The 23097-nt window shown below is 46.1% G+C and overlaps 1 protein-coding gene and 1 non-coding gene across 5 annotated transcripts in view; both read left to right on the top strand.

The window, feature by feature from the left end:
* The window catches only part of Fry (FRY microtubule binding protein), a 390417-nt gene extending 371670 nt beyond the window's left edge, over positions 1-18747 (top strand). For 3 of the 4 annotated variants that reach the window (XM_050161917.1, XM_050161914.1, XM_050161916.1), the window contains 3 exons: positions 13590-13700; positions 15870-16072; positions 17291-18747. In XM_050161917.1, coding sequence (XP_050017874.1) covers positions 13590-13700; positions 15870-16072; positions 17291-17549 — 573 coding nt within the window. In that variant the 3' untranslated portion in view covers positions 17550-18747. Of the gene's footprint in view, positions 1-896; positions 981-13589; positions 13701-15869; positions 16073-17290 lie in introns of all 4 variants that reach the window. The other variant, XM_050161915.1, reaches the window with a different exon arrangement.
* LOC126513541 (small nucleolar RNA U13) lies at positions 11167-11267 on the top strand. The gene has a single exon (XR_007595378.1). It is a non-coding gene; the product is annotated as a small nucleolar RNA U13 (small nucleolar RNA).
* Positions 18748-23097: the final 4350 nt, after the last annotated feature.

The following is a 23097-nucleotide window of genomic DNA, read 5'->3' on the forward strand; positions in this document are numbered from 1 at the left end:
ACGACAGAGAGAGAGAGAGAGAGAGAGAGAGAGAGAGAGAGAGAGAGTGTGAGAGAGAGAGAGAGAGGGGGGGGGGGGGGGGGTGTGTGTTTCAGTGTTTTTCCAAGTGTAAGTCCTCAATACTTGGGGATCTCAGTGAGTTTCCAGACAGTTAGGAGTGTCTGGGATAATTTTCTAACCTATGTTTTTTAGCCTTCAATTTTTTTTTTCTTTCTTTTTAAGACTTGTCAAGTGCAGTAGTGAGAAGGGGGGGAGTGTAGAACAGGAGTTCAATCTGTAACTGACTGTGAACAATCAATTGAGATAAGTCACTACCTTCGGACCAGCCTTTAGTCTTCAATTTTATTTTATACATATAGACTTTTTTTTTTTTTTTGTTTTTCGAGACAGGGTTCTCTGTGGCTTTGGAGCTTGTCCCGGAACTAGCTGGTCTCAAACTCACAGAGATCCGCCTGCCTCTGCCTCCTGAGTGCTGGGATTAAAGGCATGCGCCACCATCGCCCGGCTGTTTGTTCATTCTTTTTTGTTATTTGGGACAGGGTTTCTCTGTGAAACAGTCCTGGCTATCCTGGAACTCACTCTGTAGACCAGGCTGGCCTTAAACTCACAGAGATCCACCTGAGTCTGCCTCCCAAGTGCTGGGATTAAAGGTGTGCACCACCATCACCCCGGCAGAAATTCTATTTTAGAATGGTCATTACTGAACCTATGCAGGTTTTAATTTCAGTACATCCTAAACCTTCCAAATGTGAGCCTTTCCTAAAAGTCATTCCAGCAGAATCGTATTTAGTCTTGTTAGAAACATGATCAAGGTTTCCCAACAGACGTCATAATTTAAATGTTCTCAGGACATCTATGAATCTACCCATGTCCTGTCTCTCTCTTTCTGACAACAGTGGCTTGCCAACTGTAAGGCAACGTTTGCAGGCGGATCGAGAGATGGCGTGATCACCTGCCAGCCCGGGGACTCAGAAGAAAAGGTAATGAACGTCTGTTAAGACTATGCCTCTCCTGTGGTCTGGCTCTGTGTGGGGTTTGATCCTCACAAGCAGCATGGGACTTGAGAGAGGAAGAGGTGAAGGGCGCCCTCTCCCACATTCACGTGAACCCAGTAGAGGAAGGTGTGCATCCATCCCATGCATGGTCATGTGTTGCGGGCCTGGGGGACTTCCGTTTTCTCCTTTCTGGAAAACAGAGGCATAAAATTAACGTTTTTGCCAGGTGCTGTTTAACCATGCTAATCACTTCCTAATAAGCCTGTTCTTCTTAATCCAGAATACAAAACCACGTGTCATCATTCCTTGCTGGACTGCTCAGTTCTTCACTGAACCATCAAGTTCACTATGTAAAGGAAATTTGTCTGTTGTTTTGTTTTGTTTTTTAACCAAACACTGTAAAACGGATTCTCCCATTTAGAATAGCCCAAGTGCGTACCATACGCCAGCGGCTGATTACATACGTGTTATATTATGAAGGAAATCAGGGAGAAGAACGAGATCAGGCTATTCATTCTTGCAGTTAGGTGTGAAGGGCCTCCTCTTTGGTTCATAGGGTTACGACCAAGTCTCTGCTCCCTGCTGTTATCAGGGAGGTGGATATCAATCATGGGGCATAGCCTGTGGTAACTGGCTATAAGAACAGAAAAAAGTGGGCTGTGAGTACCTACAGCCAGCGGCTCTGGGAAGGCTTCCTGTTGGTGTGTGAGACAGAAAGAGAGCTCAGGTATGAACTAGAGGTAACTGAGGAAGAGGGTAAGGGTGGAAGGCTGTGGAAAGGTCCCAAGGCAGAAGGGAGCATGGGATTCTAGGAACTGAAGAGAGGCTGTAGGACCAGGGCGCAGATATAAAGGCAAGCTCGAGAAGCGTCTGCAGATGTTGGCAGAAGTCTGGCTGTGAGAGCCTGGCCATCTCACAGCAGTGGTAAACAACCAGCAAGTTAAACAGCAGGGATGTAAGCAGACCAAGCATCGCCACGCTGCGCAGATGGTGTAGACAAACTGAAGGGGGCAGGAGGGTGGCACAAGGAGCTAGGAGGCCACTACCCAGTCTGTGTGGAGGAAGTGTCACCCTGGAGTTACATCAGAGTAGGCATTTCCTGTCACACACCCTCCTGTGTAAGAAAACAGGCTTTAGCCAAGCATAGTATCACATGACTTTAATCCCAGCAGAGGCAGGAGGATCTCTGTAGGTTCGAGGCCAGCCTGGTCTACAAAGGGAGTTCCAGGACAACCAGGACTGTTACACAGAGAAACCCTGTCTCGGGGGGGGGGGGGGGGGGGGGGGGGGGGGGGGGGGGGAGGGAACATGCTTTATTAATGTATGAAGAGCCCAATAAGGTTTGGGTGAAATTTTTCAACCGAACACCAGTAATTCAATACCAATTTGGTCATTGTTACCAAGCAAGTTTCAAGTGTTGAGAACTGCACTCACCACCACCCTGGTCCTCCATAAGCCCCGAGATAAGTGAATAAGGACCAGAAAAATAGCAACCGTATGGCTGAAAAATCTCTAGATGGGGTGATCACAGGCAGTTTCTAGCTTCTACTCTTTCTGAAAACGCGTTTGCATTTCACTCTGGAGTTCCCAGGCTTTTGTTTTTCAAACAGGGTTTCTCGTGTAGCCCTGGCTGCCCTGGAACTAGCGCTGTAGACCAGGCTGGCCTCGAACTCACAGAGATCCACCTGCCTCTGCCTCCCGAGTGCTGGGATTAAAGGCGTGTGCCACCACCGCCCGGCTGTTTCTAAGAAACTTTTAACATAGGTGATAATGGTGCTTCAAGGTAGCCTCTTCATAAGCGGTGCTTACTCAGATATGAAGTTCAGAATGACAGAGTGCCCTAGCAGCATTCCATCGACGTATGTGCGTGTGTGTGCGTGTGTGTGTGTGTGTGTGTGTGTGTGTGTGTGTGTGTGCCTGTGATGTCCTGCTTCAATTGATCAGAATGCCCTGATTTTCACTGGGTACCCTATGCTCTTAGCATGGACAGAAGCACATTTTTTTTTCTTTTTTCTTACAATAGGATCTCCCTATGTAACCCTGAGTTTTGTAAAATTTCCTATGTTGACCAGTTGGCCTTAAACTAACAGAAATCTGCCTGCCTCTTGAGTGCTGGGATTAGAGGCATATGCCACTATACCCATCTTGGACTTTTGAAAAATTTATTACATGTGCTTTGGTGTTTTGCCTACATGTATATCTATGAAACTGGAGTTGCAGACAGTTGTGAGCTGTTATGTGGGTGCTGGGAATTGAACCTGGGTCTTCAGCGAGAACAGCCAGTGTGCCTGACAGCTGTGTCATCTCTTCAGTCCCAACTTGGATATTTAAAAAAAAAAATCCAGCTCGACGGTGGTGGCACACGCCTTTAATCCCAGCACTCGGGAGAGAGGCAGAGGCCAGAGAGGCAGAGGCAGGTGTTCAAGGCCAGCCTGGTCTACAAGAGCAGACTCCAAAGCTACAGAGAAACCCTGTCTCTAAAAACCAAAAAAAAAAAAAAAAAAAATCTAGGTTTCACATTTTTATGACCACCTAAGAGGACCCACTCCTGATCTGGCTTAATTTTCCTGTTACTTCAGCCTACTGGCCAAGGTCGGGCCAGAAAATAGCTAGAATTTAGGATTAGCACAGGCCTAGCCCAGTTTGTCGTGTAGCTTGTACTTCATGTATAATGATGTTATCTAAGCATTTACTCTGTTATCAAACCCTGTCCCATCCTGTACTGAAGACTCAGTTGGGAAAGTGCTTTAATGCAGAGTTCCCTGGCTAGGCCTACAGATAGCAGAGATTGTGGTTACCTCACCCTACTCTCTAAACATCCAAACTTCATCACTTTGCTTCTCCTGCCTTCCCTAAGGCTTCGTTTTCAAACCTCTGGTTCTTGATTTCCATGGATCTTTTGTACTCCTCCTCGCCCATCACGTCTTGCTCTCTTCGCTTCCACGCTCACAGGCCACCCTGAGAATTCCTTGGTAGGAACATCACAGAGTTTACTCTCGCACACTAAGGAGGTTCTCGTGTGGCCTGTGATGTCAGGGACTGTTTTTAAAGGGAAAAACCACGGAAGGAAGGGGGTGTCTCGGGGTTGTTCTTTAACTATTGTGATTGGCTTATTCAAAAGGGCTATTACCAATAATTGGCTGGAGAGTGGTTGCCAGATCAGATGAGGTAAGGGAAAATATGAGGGTCACTTTGCCCCTTTCCCAGGGCCTGAGTCAGAACATCAGTCAGTGAGTCAACATCTAAGGGTTATCTTGCCCCTATTCAATAACTGAGTTCTATTTGAAGAACATTCACAAGGACTCAGGGAGATGATGGAAAGTTCCCAACATTTCAATACATATGTGGGCAATTGTTAGGTCCTTGGTTCCCAGCGGGGAAGGGGGGAGCATTACTGCTGAGACTGAGAGTTGTCAGAAATGGCTTCAGAATTGTCTTAAAGTTCTGCATGTCTTTCACTAAACAAAGACTAAAGGATGGAGTCCATCTTCAGTCACTCCGGTTCAGTGTGGAAACTCTAGGCACACAGTAAAGGCTTGAGAATAAAAGTGGGCGGTAATGTTTTCAGGTAGTGTGTGGATGTGACCTCATCTGACCCTTTACATCGCTCCTAATTTGCTTCTCTTGCTATAATGAACACCATGACTAAAAGCAATTTGGGGAAGAGGGCTTATTTCACCTTACATCTTGTGGTACATCACTGAGAGAAGCCAAAGCAGGGGATGAAGGCAGGAACCTAGAGGCAGGAACTGGAGGTAGGAATTAGAGGCAGGAACTGGGGGCAGAAGCCTGGAGGCAGGAACTGAAGTCTGAGACATGGCAGAGTGCTTCTTATTGGCTTGCTTCTCCTTCCTTCTTCTACAAGCCAGGACCAACCACATGCCTATGGATGGCACCACTCACAGTTAGCTGGGCCCTCACACATCAATCAATACCCTACAGATGTCTCCACTGGACAATCCGTTGTAGGCAATTCCTCAGTTGAAGGTTCCCCCCTTCTCAGGTGATTCTGGTTTATGTCAAGTTGAAAAACAAAACCCTAACCAACACAGTGAGATCCCTCTGCGATAAGGAATTTTCCATTGTGCATTTGAGAGAAGCCCAGTGGCAAGTTGTAAATGTTGTGTTTCATGTCTCCAAATTGTCTCTAGCCTGCTCTTAGAAGCAAAACACACACATAGAAAAACAAAAATAAGCCAGGTGTGGTGGCGCATGCCTTTAATCCCAGCACTCGGGAGGCAGAGGCGGAGGCAGGAGGATCTCTGTGAGTTTGAGGCCAAACTGGTCTACAAGAGCTAGTTTCAGGACAAGCTCCAAAGCTACAGAGAAACCCTGTCTCAAAAATAAAATAAAATAAAAAGAGTGACTCCTAGCATAAATTGGAATCTGTAAGGTCGTTTTTGTTTGTTTGTTTTCATTTGGTTTTTTGGGGGGGGGTTGTATCTGCAGAAATGGTGATACCTAGAGAATACCTAGGAGCCGTGATTGACTTTAGGGTTCAAAAAAATGGGGGAAAAACAGCATCTCATCTGATGCCTTCAACCTGCCAGTAAAACCAACCAGGTCTGCCCCCAGGTAGCATTAGCTTGGAGTTTCAGATTTCCTGCTGGTTCATGGTCACAGTGGTCACCAGGGAACTTAGGCAAGAGCCAGTTGTCTGGAGAAGATGCTTTTAATCTCATGTATGTAATAATTTTGGAGTCTTAGGTCAGTTAATGTGCTTGTATTAACCATTCTCTAGGGTAAGGTACAGCGCATGCTAAACAGCGCAGAAAACAGGACAGTTTGGTTTTGCCCGACAAGATCACTTCTGTTCACATGCATCAACTATTCGGGAGTTGTTTTCACCTGTGAAAACAGAGAAATCTTTTCAAGGCTTGCAATCAGCACTTCTCATTGAAGAAAAACTCCCGCCGGCCCCTCTTTTCTCGAGTAGCTTCCCCTGGTGGTTGAAGTTCACATAACTTAGGTCAAGAAGCCAAGTCAGCCAGCTCTGGTCTGTCCGGGCTGTATTTTCATCCTCCCCCCTGTAGAGCAAATGAGACTATCTATCTCTCCAGCTCTGCAGAAGTGGTCCCCAGAGGGCTGCTGCTGTCTCATTCATTAGAATTTATTTTAGTTGACATACTCACATTTAATATATGTTTCTGTTTCTAGGTTCGAGAACAGTGCCTTACATTCAGCCCCCGTGTGTTTGTTTCATCTGGCTGCAAAAATACCTTGTGGGCTGTTTTTCCTACCCCTGTACAGCATGGGAATCAGGGGGCTGCCCCATGAGCTTATATAAACTGAACAAGTCAAATGTTGAGCCAGGCTGCTCTCCAGACAGTTGAACCCCATTTAACTTCAGCCTCTAAATATGCTCCGTCTCTCTCTCTCTCTTCCAAAAGCAATCTTCTCTTCCATACTGGGTAAAGATGTGTCAGCTAGGATTTGCTTACAGTTTGGGCTTTTTTTTTTTCTTTCTTTTTTTTTTTTTTCTTTTTTGAGATGGGGTTGGGTTTCTCTCTATCCTGGAACTCACTCTGTAGACCAAGCTGACCTCACAGAGATCCGCCTGCCTCTGCCTCCTGAGTGCTGGGATTAAAGGCATGCACCTCCCTCTAGCGATTTACAGTTTTCTTAAAAAGAGTAAATACGTCAAGGAGTGTTACTGGTAACACAGGCTTTGAGGTTTCTAGCTTTGAAAGATATTCATGAACATGGTCCAAAAAAAAATTTTTTTTTTCAACAGACAAAATAGAACGGCTGTCACCTGAAGTTGTAGCTTGGCAGAGAAATTGCCTAGCTTGTGCAAGGCCTTGAGCTCAGTCCCCAGCATTGCTTAAAGAAAAGAGCAACGGGAGGGAGGGAGGGAGGGAGGGAGGGAGGGAGGGAGGGAGGGAGGGAGAGGAAGAGTGGTGGTTGTGACTGTGCCAATCACAAGCAAGTTCCCACCGGCTTCAGTTTCATGCAGTGGCATGCTGGAAGAACATCTGTGTCAGGTTACCGTCTACACAGAACCTAAACTTCATACCATTTAGCTCACATATGTGACTTTCAGCCGTTCGATATGAGATAGTAAGCTAGGCATAGTTGTCCACGCCTATAGTTCCTTCACTCGGAGTCCAGAGGCAGGCAGACTCTAAACTTTCAGCAATCCTCCTGCCTCAGCCTCCTAAAGTGGTGGGCTTGCAGGCAAATGCCACTAGGCCGGATTCTGTTGTGCAATTTTTAAATGCCCTGCTCCTAGATTGTTTAAGATTTGTTCTTAGTGTCTGCGTTCTTGGCCCTGCTCCTCCCCCAGGCCTCAACACACACACACCCCACCCAGTCAGTTCAGCTAACACTTTTCCAAGTAAAGCTCTAGGAAAATGTCTATACTTCTTGGGACTGCAAAAGCAGTGACATTCCCAGAGCCATGGTCTAAAGAACCTTAAACTGCCAAATACAAACACAGATACATTTACAAAGACTTCTATTTGGTTGGTTGGTTGGTTGGTTTTCGTTTATTTTTTTTCGAGACAGGGTTTCTCTGTGTAACCCTAGCTGTTGTATTTTCTGCAAGACAGCCCCTTAGAAAGGCAGTTATGCTCTTTTTAAAACTCTAAATGCAAATGAAGTTCCAGTATGACCTAGCGAAGGAATTCCAGCTGACAAAAGCCAAGGAAGCCATTAGCCCACTAGGAAGCTGCCACTAGCCCACCTAAGTTCTGGAGTTCATCATAGTAGGCCATCACCCAAGAAACACATCTTTGTGCCTTAAGAGCTGAGTGGAAGGAATCGGTGTCATTCCTCAGGACCGAGCCCGAGCCAGCAAAGAAAGTTCATTTGCCTTTACTGACTCTTGATGAGTTCCTTGGATAGAGCCTTGTTTTGTAAATGTAAACAACAGTGATCTTCGCTTAGGACTGTGTCATCTTTAACCCAGCACTTATGTCATAACACCAAAAGGGAAGTCCACACCAGCAGCGCTGACCTGCTTCTGTGCTTACTGAATATGGTGTTATATTTGATGAGCTCCCAGGAGTCTGCAGTGCCACCCTGTGCGGTGCTGAAGGGCTGGCTCAGTCATTAAGAGCACTGGCTGCTCTTGCAAAGGACCCAAGTCCAGCTCTCAGCACCCATATCAGGTGTCTATAACCCCAGCTTCAAGGGATTCATCCAGTTAGCGCCTCTGGCCTCCACAAGCACGTGCGCGCGCGCGCGCGCGTGTGTGTGTGTGTGTGTGTGTGTGTGTGTGTGTGTGCGCACGTGCTTAAAATAATTTTTAAAAACTGGCCCTGTAGCCTGGTGGTGGTTGTGTACACCTTTAGTCACAGGCAGGTGGGCAGGTGGATCTCTGAGTTCAAGGCCAACCTGGTCCACAGAGCGGTTTCAGGACAGCTAGGGCTACACAGAGAAACCCTGTCTCAAAAACCTAAAAGTAAAAAATAAAAAAATAAACCTGGCCCTGTGTACCTAATCTGATAGCACTCTGTGTGTCTGTACCAAAGAATGAAGCTTGTAGACATCCAGAGACTTGAAGGGCCTTTGTCACTAACGTACAACCTAGGCTTTAAGGAAAGCCCGAGAGACACTCATGACCAGGATCCAAATGACTCCTCAGTATGTTTACAGTCGCCACGCGCGTCACTTTCCTGAGATACTGACAGCAGATGAGGGAACGGGACCAGGAATCAGAGCTGGGGGGTCTAAATGCCCCCTCGGTAGCATCTGTAGACCCCAGTGATGAATCGACAGTTTTGTTACTCACTGGACCATGTGTTAAATACACTATATTAAACTGACAGCCCAAAAGTAAATTTTTTGTTTTTTATTTTTGGGGGGAGGGCTTTCCTTTTAAGAATTGTCCTCGCCAAGGATTAGTAAGGGAGTAAGGTAGGTGCTTAAATATATATGGACTCATAATTGGAATTAATCAAACTGGTGTTTGGGGTAGGGGCTGAGACAGGGTCTCACTATGAGCCCAGGTTGGCCCCAAACTCTCAATCTTGTGTGCTGGCAGCCTCTTAGAGATCCTACTCCAAGGTCGCCTTCATAGTATGCAAAAAAAAAAAAAAAAACCACAAATGCAGCAAGGACTAGACTTTTCTATATGAGAGAAAAGAAGGAAACCTAAGACAAAAGGTTCCTAATGGAACCTTTTCCTTTACTTCACCTTAAATAATCTCTTTCTTTCTTTCTTTCTATTTATTTATTTATTTACTTACTTACTTACTTACTTATTGGGTTTTTTTTCGAGACGAGGTTTCCCAGTAGCTATGGAGTCAGTCCTAGAACTCACTTTGTAGACCAGGCTGGCCTTGAACTCACAGAATAGAGACCCACCAGCCTTGGCCTCCTGAGCACTGAGATTAAAGGTGTGCACCACCACTGCCCAGCTAATCTCTCCACACAGTTCCATTTCTCTCCCAGCTACATCTACCTTCTACACAGGCACACCTCTCTCTACACAGTTCCGTCTACTTTCTCACAGTTCCCTTCTCCACACAGCTAGACACTTTCATACTTCTTTACACAGCCGCCTCTCTCGTGTCTCCTGCTCCTCTCCACCCAGTCAGCTATGTCTTCCTGTGCGCGCGCGCACACACACACACCTCACATCTCCTAACTCCCCCTGCATCTTTCCGGCTTCTTCCCACAGCCAAAACCTCTGGACCAATACGAACCACATCACCAGGGTCACAGCACTGCTCGAGCAATCAATAAGAAACAGAACCATGCTGATCGCAGGGTTTCTCTCAGGCTAGGGAGGTCATGCTGGCTGGGCAGTGAGCTAACTGGGCAGTGAGTAAAGTAATCAGTAGCTCTGAGTGGTCAAGGTTTCCCAGACAGAAAGTGACCTTGAAATTCAGGACTTAAACAAACACTTGGTTGGCTGAAACTTGAGGTTGGGGAATGTGTGCAGAAGGTCCATCGCTGAGAAACTTACGTCTACTAAAGTTGCTTCATGCTCTGACCTTGAATCAGCAATAAATCCCTGGAAAATTGACCTTGGGTATTTGTCTCCAGGGGCAACCAGTTTGCTTTGAATTTGTTCTGATGTCTAAAATTAGCTGTCTTAGTGACTGGGAATAACTGTTTTAAAATTTTGTTTATTATTATATAGAGAGTATTCTTCCTGCCTGTGTCCTTGCTGGCCTGAAGATGGAACCAGATCTCATTATGGGTGCTTTTAAGCCACCATGTGTTGCTGGGAATTGAACTCAAGACCTGTGGAAGAGCAGCCAGTGCTTTTAACTGCTGAACCATCTCTCCAGCCCATACTATTACTTTCTTATGTCACTCTGAGTAATGAAAAGTATCCTAGTATTAATTCTGTTGATCAGAATTGTAGATTAGCCAGGTGATGGTGGCAGACACCTTTAATCCTAGCACTTGGGAGGCAGATCTCTGTGAGTTTGAGGCCAGTGTGGTCTATAGAGCGAGTGACGGGATACGCTCCAAAGCTATAGAGAGAAACCCTGTCTTGAAAAGCCAAAAATAGGAAAGAAAGAACAAAAACAAATTATACATATTAAGCAGAAATCATCTTCCTGACCTTCCACAGCTATATCTGTGCCCAGTAGATGGAACATTTTCACAAGATAAACACACAAGCAGAGGGAATAGTACCATTGCTGTCTTTAGTGGCACATGAGAAAAATTATAGTCAGAGACAAACACTTATCTACAGCCAGTGACCCCACAGCCTCACCAAGTGGGGCTCCCCATTAGGGTAGGTTGGCCTGTTGAACACTAGTTTCCAGCAAGTATGGAACCACGAGGCCTGGTTGAAACTGATTTTTAAATTTTTTAAACATTGTCCTCAAGTTGTGGTACCACCTGTCAACATTTTCCACAAACTGGCTCTATAGTTGCGGTGTCATCAGTGATATTTAAGAAATGCCAGCTCGGGCCGGAGAGATGGCTCAGTGGTTAAGAGCACTGGCTGCTCTTCCAGAGGTCCTGAGTTCAATTCCCAGCAACCACATGGTGGCTCACAACCATCTGTAATGAGATCTGGTGTCCTCTTCTGGTGTACAGGCAGAAAACTGTATACAGAGTAAATAAATAAATCTTTTAAAAAAAGAAATGATAGCTATAGCTGAACATGGCCCACTTTGTAAACTTTCAATATGTTAATAACCAGTTTTAGATTTTTCTTTTTTTAGGAATTGTTTAGCAGATAAAAATAATTAGAAGGGTCTTTTTTTTTTGGTTCTTAAGCATGACAATTGGGTGTTCACACCATTGTGGGACATTTACCTCCTGCAGACCTTGTTACAATATTGGCAATTACCTGTGAAAATTTATTATCATAGAAAATCAAATACCTGGCAATACTCAGGTTGCATATTTGTTTGAGAAGATACAATGTTTACTCCTTTGAGCTAGCCCCATCTAGCAGCCTATCTATCACGTGTTCTCAGTCTGAGGGGAGGAGAGATGTCAGTGGCTGAGAGCATCCCTGCTCTTGCAGAAGGTCTGGATTTAGTTCCCAGTACCCAAGTTGGGTTTCTCACAGCTGCCTGTAACTCCAGCTCTTGGGAGAATTCAGTGCCTCTGGTCCCCGAGGGCACCAGCACTCATGTACACAAACCCACATAGACGTTATATTTCCCAACTAAAGAAAACTAAGCAACGCTGTAGTTGCCACAGGGGGCGGTTCTTCAGATTGCCCAGCTGCCCTCCTAGCTTATGTTCACTTGCTGTTCACATCAATGCACTCAAATCATCAAGAAGCAAAAAGAATCAATAAAAATAAAAATAAAAAGTGGTTACTTCTAGTCTTCCAGGCTGACTCAGAGAAAAACTACATCAACTAATCCGAGAATCCCAAGGACTAAAAGCCATGTTTTCCAGTGATGTTGCCCACTGAAGCTTGTTTTTTAACCAGACTGCTGTGCATGTTTCACGGGTACAAGACTGGCAATGCTAGCCAGGTCTGGGCCAGCAAAGCTAACACCGTGGCAGCTCTGCTCCCGGAGGAGGGCTGTGCTTTCTGTCGCATGCCACACTGACCCTATCCTTTCTTTCCTTTCCTTTGTTTCCTGCGCCATGCTTGCTGCGTAGCAAATGGAATCTCTTGCAGTAAGTTAACTTTCTTTCATATTCTTTGTCCGCCGAGGCATGGACCCCATAATGAGCCTTATTTTTACTGTTAACCATTGTATCTTTTAGCATGTGTTCCCTTTTTGTTTAATTTTCTTTTCTTTGGTAGATTTGCAGCAGTTTATTGGTAGCTTTCCAGGATGCTTTTCCTCCAAAACAGAAACCTACAATGCTATGAATTCTCATTCTCTCCATGGGAATTTTTAAATAATAAATACCATCATTTGGCATTTAGGAAAGTTGAGAGTTTTCATGGCTAGGTTTCACCAATAACATTATTTTTAAACACTTTTTTTATTAATTTGCAAGATCCTGGCAGTTGCATTTCATACCAGATTTTATAGGGTTCCCATTAAAAAAAAAAAGGTTTAAATTATCATAAGGAATTTTACCAAAACAACCTAAGACCCAGATTAGTGAATTACTACTTCTCCACTCTAAAGCTATTTGCCAATACTTAAAAAAAGTCTAGACAGAATTGGTTTTCTCCTAGAAGGAGGAAAGATGGGGAGAGGGGGAAACTTCATTCAGCATAGTCTTAGCATGAAATTATGTATAGGCATCAATTTTAATATCTTAAAAATCAGGATCAAAAGACATTTGTGATACCAACAGAGTATTCTCCAGAAAACTTAAAGTTCTTGTCATTTATCTCCTTCCCCTGACTTGGGAAACATGGTTTAAGTTTCCTCAACTCTCTCAGTTCTGAGATGAATTCCTGGTAACATCCTTTAGACGGCACAAGGCCCCACTTACCCAGCCTTCCCGTAGCCTCATCTACACCCAACAGCGCAGCCGTTGCATGTCTGGTTTACACCAGATGTAGATCGCTTTCACCAGAGACAAGTGGGTCATGGACTCCCGTCTGCTGGAGGCTCTCGCCTTCCCTCTGTGATATCCGTGACTGTCATTCTCTGCTATCCCATGACTGTGGAAGCCAGCCCATGGTTGACCTAAGATAGGCTGCGTAGAGAACACCGTTCAGAGTGCTGTGAATATTGGTAATGGGATAACCGGGGTTTCTTTCTCATCACGGTGTGCCTTGTATTTCTGCCTTCAGGGGTGGCTGCCCCCTAGGTGGCAGCCCAGACTTATACAGTCATCTCCCAAGTAGCAATTCAACTTGCAAACTTAGCATCTAGAACTAATTAGTGTTCTCCCATCATTAATAGAAAGGATTCTTGGTTGTTTCAAAGCAGTTTGATGCTCATAAAAATTAACTCAGCTGCAATTTATAGGTATTTCATTGGCAAATACAGCGGCACTGCGATTCCCTCCATCCTCTCTCTAGCCAATTCCAACCAGTCATACTCCATTGTAGAGAAACGATATTCTGTATTAACCACGACGGTCTCGCTGATGTTGTGGAGTGGATCTGGGTTTGTTTTGCTCCGAATGTAAACAGAGAGTTAAGGGTCCCCGTGTTCCTAAAGAACCGGTGTGTGTGTCGCTTCTCGCCAGTTTTACAGAACAAGCTCTTCTAACGGCTGTCCGTTCCCATGCGCCCTCCCTCTCTAGCAACTGGAGCTCTGCCAGAGGCTGTACAAGCTGCACTTCCAACTGCTCCTGCTCTATCAGTCCTACTGCAAGCTCATCGGCCAGGTGCACGAAGTCAGCTCCGTGCCAGAGGTAAGTCCTCCATCTCGGCTGCACAGAAAAGCCGCTGGCTGTCCTGGTTTTTGGTTTGGTTTCTTTGTCCTCCACCCTCCACCACACTTATAAAATGGTACAAACTGGGCTAGTTGTTTTTGTTTGGTTCGCCTTTTTTTTGCATATAATTCTTACTTTGTTCAAGCACCAGTGAAAAAGAAATATTTCCATTTTCTGTGCTGAATGGTTTTCTGGATCAGGGCCGCAACGAAGGTTAAAAGAGTAAGATAGCGCCGCATTTGGGGGCAATCCCCCCAATGCCCTACAGTTACACCCACACACCGATGGGTCATCCTTTGTGAGAAGCCCTTGTGTCTCCTCCTTGGCGCATAGCCTTTCATACTTGCCAGAATCATAAGGGAAGAAAGAAATGGATCAGTGTCTGCTGGTTTTCTGCTCCCTGCTTCAGCAGCAGGATGCTTTCATGTGTCTAAGTGTAAAAATTACAATCATTGGAGCACACTGCTTCCAAATGGGCTCCAGTTCTCCTAGGAGTGGAAGCAAAGAGGTGGCAGTGTGCCCTGGGGAAGCACAGAGACCGTACATCTGACTTACTAAAGGGAGGAAGGTTGGATCCCAAGCGCTGTTCTGTGGAAAGCTACCCTGAGCAGTCTTACAGGACCAGGGCAAGCAATGGAGGTGGACACTCGGGAGGCAGAGCCAGGCAGATCTCTTGTGAGTCCGAGGCCAGCCTGGTCTACAGAGTGAGTTCTAGGACAGCCAGGGCCACACAGATAAATCCTGTCTCGAAAAAACAAAAAAACAACCAACCAAAAAAACCCTACCAAGAACCATCTTTATCATGAACACGGCAATATGGCGGTAGGAGAGAGAAGTAAATGCGGGCAGCTTCTGTTGCTAGAATAAATGAAGGTCTGAAAAGAAGGAAAGATTAGCAAATGCAGCGAATGCTCCACTGTCCATATTTTTTTTTCGAGACAGGGTTTCTCTGTAGCTTTGGTGCCTGTCCCGGAACTAGCTCTTGTAGACCAGACTGGCCTCGAACTCACAGAGATCCGCCTGCCTCTGCCTCCTGAGTGCTGGGATTAAAGGCGTGCGCCACCATTGCCCAGCTTGCGTTTGTTTTCTTTGAGAGAAGGTCTACATTATGCATAACTGACTCACCTGGAACCAATTAGACTAGGTGGTTTCTACCATACCTGATTTACTAGTTTTTAATCTCTTACTGGATATTGTTAATCCATTAGACTTTCTCAGAGGTAAGTTCTGTAAAGGAAAGAACAGTCTGGGCAGTGGTGGCCTGCCTTTAATCCCCTCACTCAGGGGAGGCAGAGGCAGGAGGATCTCAAGGCCAGTCTGGTCTACAAGAGCTAGTGAGCTAGTTCCCCGGGATGGGCTCCAAAACTATAGAGAAACCCTGTCTCAAAAGAAAAGAAAAGATAAGAAAACCAAAAAAGGAAAAGAACAGGCTGGGCATGGCAAAATACACCTTTAGGGCCAGCACTCAGGAGGCAGAGTCAGATGAACCTCTGACTTCAAGGGCACTCTGGTCAACATAGTGAGTTCCAGGACAGCTAGGACTACACAGTTAAGACCTTTGTCTCAAAACAGCAAACAAAAACAGTACTATGTACGATGCCGGGCTGGCACCTGGCGTTTGGAGCAGGATCTACCCTAGTCCAGACCATTTTCAGTGTACCCTACTTCTTTACTTATGATGTCCTTTCGAGTTAAACAGGAAACTGCCAGTACTGAGATCGAACCTTGGACCGTGTACAAGCAAGCTGCTCCACTGAGCTGCATCCCCAGCCCAAACGGGAAACATTTCAAACGATGTCTCTTTTCTCTGAGGCGAGCACCCCAGCAACCCCGGGCCACATAGTGATTTGATGCTTCTAATAACCCCCTCCTTTATACACACCATGTAGGTCAGTGGGGGTTGGTTGTTGTTTGGGTTTGTCCGCTTTGAAGCCAGGTCTCACTGGGTAGCCCAGGCTGGCCCCAAACTCCTGTGTTCTTCCTGCCTTGTTCTTCCAAGTACCGGGATGAAAGGCCTGTACCACCACACCCAGCTCCTCTTATTTACAGAGACGAATTAAACTTCTGCTTAGCCAGACCTCATGACCAAATTTGTTTGATGAGATTATATCAGCCTGCACCTAAATACGCTGCATTGATTTTAAACAGCTGCTGAACATGTCCAGAGAACTGAGTGACCTGAAGAGGAACCTAAAAGAGGCTACTGCGGCCATCGCCACGGACCCCCTTTACATCGAGGGGGCGTGGTCAGAGCCGACCTTCACATCCACAGAGGCCGCCATCCAGTCCATGCTGGAGTGTCTGAAGAACAATGAACTTGGCAAGGCACTGAGGCAGATCAAGGAGTGCAGGTGATTCCCTTGTTCCTCCCAGGGATGGCTGTAGGAAACACAAACTTAACCCTGGCCCTGCGGTAGTTAGGAGCACACTGGCCAAGGTTGGAACATCTGGACACCTTACCCGTCTCCTCTTAGGTTTCATACTCCCAATGCCAAGAGGCTTACCCACAACCCCAGACCTTACATGTTACACGTATTGGCGTTGGTTCTTCAGAATATACCCCCATATAATTTCAAGCTAAACTGAATTACATTTTGGGGTTTGTCAGGGGGCCAGCCTCGACAAGATTACCTTTTTTCCAGAGTGGAGGGGTAGGAATCTAGAAACAAATATAGTAAGAGAGTTCAAAGACGCGAACAAAAATAATAAAACGCAGAAACACATAGGATAGTATAAGAAGAAAATCCGTCTGTGTTTAATTTCCAACAGCTTTATATAACCCTGATTTCAAAAGAACAAAAAGACTACATTAACACACAAATTGAAAGTCCTGGGGTCCAGTCATCACTCTCGTCCTGACTCACGCCCTACAGCAAACACTCTGTGGGCAAACCACTCCCTGGGTGGAATCCCAAGTTATTTCCACGAAGGGAACAGGAACTGAGTTGGATCCTTAGACTTTTGTTTTAGGTAGGAACCAACTACCTCCCCATTTCAGGAGCTACTAGCTACACCTGTTGACAATAGACTTGAGAGAGCAGACCTCTGATTTATAATTAGGTAGGACCTTTGTTTGCGTTAGAACCAAAACAATCTCAAACTAAAAGCCAAGTCCCAAACTCTCTGACCTTTGGCCTCTTTGGGCCTCCACAGGGCTTGTGTGAAGTAGTCTTCACATAGGCCCCAGGTTCATTCCCAGCACCCACATAACGCTCACAACCTCCTGTAACTCTAGGTCCAGGGGATCTAATGTCCTATTTCTGTCTCTGTGAGCACTGCACACACGTGGTGCACATAAATTCATACAATAATACATATATATAAAACAAGTTTTAAAAGAGCATCATATTCTAGTATTTTTATCACTAATAAGCAACATTCTAAAACTGATTATAGCCATATTTAGACAACTCTAAACATACTAGACCTCAAGGAGTTCTGTGCTGTAGATGAGTCCGTGGAATGCGTGGGTAACATCTCAGGAAAAGGTTGAAGTGTCTTTTTATGCTAACCAGGACTCATCCCTCCCAACTCTGATTCTAATCTCTGCTGTGCTTTCTTCACCTCAGAAGCCTGTGGCCCAATGACATCTTTGGAAGCAGTTCTGACGACGAGGTCCAGACGCTACTGAATATTTACTTCCGTCATCAGACTCTGGGACAGACCGGTACTTACGCCTTGGTGGGATCTAACCAGAGCCTGAGTGAAATCTGTACCAAGCTGATGGAACTCAACATGGAGATCCGAGACATGATCCGCAGGGCCCAGAGCTACCGGGTCCTCACTGCCTTTCTCCCAGACTCCAGTGTTTCCGGCACTAGTCTCTGACAGGAGCCTCCCGTCCCCCATGGTTTCCAAGCTTACAGTGCTGCCATGCTGGGGCAACGCCATTCAGTGTCTTCTCGGCCTTCGCAAGGCTTGGACAGAGTGTTCTCCCTTTTGTTACCTGTAGGACTCTTTCTAAAGAAGATTACCCAACTTCCAATGTGTAGCAATACCGTCCAAACTGAGGCCACGTAGGACCTCCCGAGACAGACTCTCTACCCATCATGCTGTGTGGCTGTCATTCACTGAGCCAATGCAACCCGCTCCTGAGGAATGACTTCTGTTGCATTACCAAAGCTGACCACGCTGAACGATACCGTCCTTTCTAGAAAAGGTTTTAGATTGGCAAAAGTGCAATGTTTTCCTTCACGTGAAAAAAATTTATATTCTAAGACTTATCCGTTAGTTCCCTTTCTCCTATTTTTCGGCCTTCTTTTTGTGGGATTTTTTTTTTTATTGGGTTGGAAAAGGGGGCAGGCAGAATGAAGCTGGCCACTGAAAACCTGTTAGAACGGTCAAAAGCTGACAGCCTGTGTGCTTGAAAAGGGAACTGTAAACGGGCTACAGCTTAATGTACACTGTATCTAAATGAGGCTGCTATGAAATACCTTTCTTATGTTGCTAGGCTACTGTCGCTGAAAACCCTGGATCTCTCCACCCCAGGGCGGTCCAGATGGATTCTTTTAGAGGCTCTCGGCTGTTTTTTACAAGAGGATTGCTTTATGAGCATTATTTATACTACAGAAGGATGAGTGTGCACTTGAATTAACTTTGCCGTTTTGTAGGGGAAAAAAATTATTCACACAAACCCCAATCCTTTCCTCTGTCCTGCATGCGTCTTTTAGTAGCCATCTGCATAGCCGGAAGTAGAATCATAAAGGGAAGATATGAGTTGCCACTTTAAGAATAATGTCATGTTTTCTTTGTAATATATGTGTAAAAGGCCATTCTTCAAGTTTCTCCCTTGAGCGCAGTGCTGCCGAGTGTTCGATGTGGGCATGTGAATCTGTTGCACATCCAAAGCAGAGTCAGAGTTTATCAATGTAACTTATTCATCGTGTAAATACATTTCAAGTTTTTGTGATGTAATCTTGATTGATAATTCTGTTCAGAATTGCCTTTAGACTAAAAAAAAAAAAGGACAAAATACATGTTGATCATGGATTTTATTTCCAGTTAATTAAACTATTTGCCTTTGACACGCCTTTGGAGTTTTGCATGTGGCTCTGAGGTATACTATATACTCAGATTGAGTGACATACACCGCGCCTGTGCAGCGTATGGCCCCTCAATCCAGACACAAGCACAGCCTTTGGAAATAGACACCAAAATAAGAAAATGACTTTATTATTTTACATGTGTGTGCGTCTGAGTATATGAGTGCAGTTATGTGTGCCATGTACATGCAGTTGCGTGCAGAAGCCAGAAGACATGGGAGTTACATGTGATGGAGAGCCCTTGTATATGGGTGCTAGTAATAAAAACCCTGGTCTCCTGGAAGAGCAGCCGGTACTCTTGACTTCTGAGCCATCTCTCCAGCCCCTATCTCTTCTTTGTAAATTTTCAATTCTGTGTGCTATGCACACATTTGCATGGGAATGCGCACTTGAGTATACATACCTGCGGAAACCAGGAGTCCGGTCCCCCTGGAGCTGTACTTCAGGCAGTTGTGAGCCACTTGACACAAGTGTTGTGACTTGAACTCAGGTGCTCTAAAAGACCAACATGAGGTCTAACCACTGAACCATCTCTCCAGACCCAAGACTCTAACTGCCAATCATCTTATTGACCAAAGAGAAAAATCAGAGCTGGGAATGGTAGCTCATGCCTGTGATTCCATAAGATGTATGGCTAACCAGACTTGGGTTTGATTCCCAGTACTCCAGTGTGGCTCACAACTATCCATGATTCCAGTTTCAGAAGATCTGATGCCCTCATCTGGCTTCAACAGGCACCAGGCACTGATATGGTATATATCCATACATACAGGCAAAATGTCTATATGTAAGCCTGGCGATGGTGGCACACACCTTTAATCCCAGCACTCAGGAGGCAGAGGCAGGCGGATCTCTGTGAGTTTGAGACCAGCTAGTTCCAGGACAAGCTCCAAAGCCACAGAGAAACCCTGTCTCGAAAAACCAAAAAAATAAAAGTCTATATGTATAAAATAAAATTGAAGACTTATCTCAATTGATTGTTCACAGTCAGTTACAGATTGAACTCCTGTTCTACACTTCCCCCCCTTCTCACTACTGCACTTGACAAGTCTTAAAAAGAAAGAAAAAAAATTGAAGGCTAAAAAACATAGGTTAGAAAATTATCCCAGACACTCCTAACTGTCTGGAAACTCACTGAGATCCCCAAGTATTGCGGACTTACACTTGGAAAAACACTGAAACACACACTCCCTCTCCCCCCCCCCCCCCCCCCCCCCCCCCCCCCCCCTCTCTCCCTCTCTCTCTCTCACACACACACACACACACACACACACACACACACACACACACACACAGGATGAATTCTTCAGTAGCATAACAAGCTTTTTGAAGCCAGCCACTTTATAAAGTTTATATAGTTCAGTCTGGGAAACTAGGAATCCAAACAATATGTCACCAAGTCTGGCAGTGTCATACCTATTAATGGGACACCTGGCATCTCTTCATATAGACTCTTCTCCCGAAAGACCCCAGTGTGGGGAGACTCTACCTCAAGTCATGGGACAACATGATCCCCCCAATAACTCACGAGACTTGTTCTTGCTGCCATCACACAAGGTTTATTGACAGGTACCAGTGCACTGGGGCCGAATTCATATCCCACGCAGGGGAGGAGTTCGACCCCCAAGTAACTGGGAGAAAGGGTTTTTAAGGGAAAAAACCACAGCCCAGTAATCCGAAGGAGGTAGGCAAGGGCATTGTAGAAAATTTCAAAAATACCAGTGATGATCACAAGGGGCAACTTCCTGTTTCTCAAGATTGCAATCTAAATTTACTTCAGATAGTTCCTGAAACAGAGTCACTGAACCAGCTAATCCTAGAATTCTGATTCTTCCCTCCCTGCTTAGATGTTTGGCCCTATTTTTTCCTGCTGGGGGAGGAGGTCTGGATTTATCCAGGTCTTTCACTCCCCCAGTCACAAGAACCAGTCCTTAGGGCTCCACTCTAATGATCTCAGGCACTTGGGAAAGGTCCATTTCTAGACACCACAGTCGGCTAAGTTTCTTGCCTCTTCTGACAGTTAGTGCAGGATTTACAGAAAGCAGGGCCTGCATGGGTTCAAGGAACAAACAAACTGCAGCTCTCAACTCCTGGCTCTCGCCCTTCTCACAAAAATTCCATTCAGCCTCTTGTAGCCAAGAGCCTGCAGCATCAAATCCAGTTACTTTCTTCTAAATGGGGCCTGGGGGGAGAGAGGGATGGAACTAACACAGCATAAACAAACCTTCCCTTCCATAGAGGAAGGAATGAGCTAGTGATGAATAATGAGCTCAAGGCAGAAGCAAAGCCAATGGGGCAAACATCTATTCCCAATTCTCCAAGTCACCTTCTCTGTAGTCCTGGTGTTTAAGTGGCCATACCGTCCCTGTCATTCCCAGAGTGTATTGCCATGGATGAGGCGCTGAGCATCGCTCAGTCTGGACGTATTGGCTCAGCCTTGCCTCTGTATGGAGGACTCTGTGGTGTCTCCACCTCTGGGATAGATCCAGATGTTACCTGAAGTCTAGAAGGGCTTCTCCATGCTCCAATGGGCTCCACCCTCAAGGCTGCTAGAGGAGGTGGCGAGCTGATTGTAGCAACTTCCAAAGGCTTGTGCGTCATGCCGCTTGCGGCTCTCTGAGGCTGGTGTTTGAAGACACAGGGATCACTGCTCTTTTTCTGTGGTCTCCAATGTGGCTTCACTCCCACAGCTCCATGAGACATCACACCAGACGAATTCCACAGGGACCCCCGCTTGAAGGCAGCCTTCCTGGCCTCCCAGGGATTCCTCTTTAGCTGTGCTGAAAACCTCTGGGACTTCAAGTCTTTATTCTTTCTGCCTGCAACATCTCCAGTACTGGAACTCCAAGGACTGCGCCTTCTAGGTGCCACAACCGGGCCCTTTGGGAATCAGGTCTGAAGTCAGGAGTCTCTTTGGCAGCAAACTAAAATCCCAATTCAGCTTTGGCTCTCTTCAGGAATCCCTTCCAGGCATCCTTATTGCTGGGATACAACCCCAGCAACCCCTGTTCGCCTAGGGAAGCTTTCATCTTCCTGCCTGGGGGCTTTTGTGGCCAGCCTGTTCTCTTTATACCCCGAGGGCTCCTCTGGCTGAATAGCTCTGTTTTAGCCCTAAAAAAATGCTCTCTTAAAGGCCCGTCTTTCCTCTAAGAGTAAGCCAGGCAGCTTCCTTGGTGCTTCTCTGTTTTGAGAGCTCCTTTGCTAAGCACCAGCAGTTGCCACAATGAAGTTCAGCCTTCCATGGTGCCTCTGGACAAGGACACGGGGAAGCCAAATTCTTTGCCACAAGGTAACAAGGATGGCCTTTTCTCCACTTCCCAAGAGAATTCTTACGTTCTCCAGAAGCCTCAACTTCTTGGCCCTCACCTGCAGAAACCTCACCTGCAGGGCCTTCGAGGGCAGAAGAGTCATCTGCAAGGCTGTCCTGGTAGGAAACCTCGTCTGTAAGGCTGTCCTGGTCCGAAGCGTCATCTGCAAGGCTGTTCTGGTCAGAAACCTCATCTGTAAGGCTGTCCTGGTCAGAAACCTCATCTGTAAGGCTGTCCTGGTCAGAAACCTCATCTGCAAGGCTGTCCTGGTCATAAACCTCATCTGTAAGGCTGTCCTGGTCAGAAACCTCATCTGCAAGGCCTTCGTGGGCAGAAGCCTCATCTGCATAGCTCTCCTCTTCGTCAGAAACCTCATCTGTAAGGCTGTCCTGGTCAGAAACCTCATCTGTAAGACTGTCCTGGTCAGAAACCTCATCTGCAAGGCTGTTCTGGTCAGAAACCTCATCTATAAGGCTGTCCTGGTCAGAAACCTCATCTGCAAGGCTGTCCTCGTCCGAAACCTCATCTGAAAGGCTGTTCTGGTACGAAACCTCATCTGTAAGGCTGTCCTGGTCAGAAACCTCATCTGCAAGGCCTTCTTGGGCAGAAGCCTCATCTGCATAGCTCTCCTCTTCGTCAGAAACCTCTTCTGTAAGGCTGTCCTGGTCAGAAACCTCATCTGTAAGGCTGTCCTGGTCCGAAACCTCATCTGTAAGGCTGTCCTGGTCAGAAACCTCATCTGTAAGGCTGTCCTGGTCAGAAACCTCATCTGCAAGGCTGTCCTGGTTCGAAACCTCATCTGCATGGCCTTCCGGGTCAGAAACTTCATCTGCGTGGCTCTTGTGGTCGGAAACCTCACCTGCACTTCTTTCGTGTTCACGGTCAGAAACTTCATCTGCGTGGCTCTCGTGGTCGGAAACCTCCTCTGCGTGGCCATCGCGGTCTCCACTCCCAGCCATGTGCTGGTTCTCTGAGTCTTCAAGCAAACTGTCTGCAGTACAGCAGTCCCAGCTCACAGCAGCATGC

This window comes from Alexandromys fortis, unplaced genomic scaffold, assembly GCF_014885135.2.
Source record: "Alexandromys fortis isolate MF-2015 unplaced genomic scaffold, M_Fortis_MF-2015_v1.1 scaffold_118, whole genome shotgun sequence".
In the NCBI taxonomy this organism is placed as follows: Eukaryota; Metazoa; Chordata; class Mammalia; order Rodentia; family Cricetidae; genus Alexandromys; species Alexandromys fortis.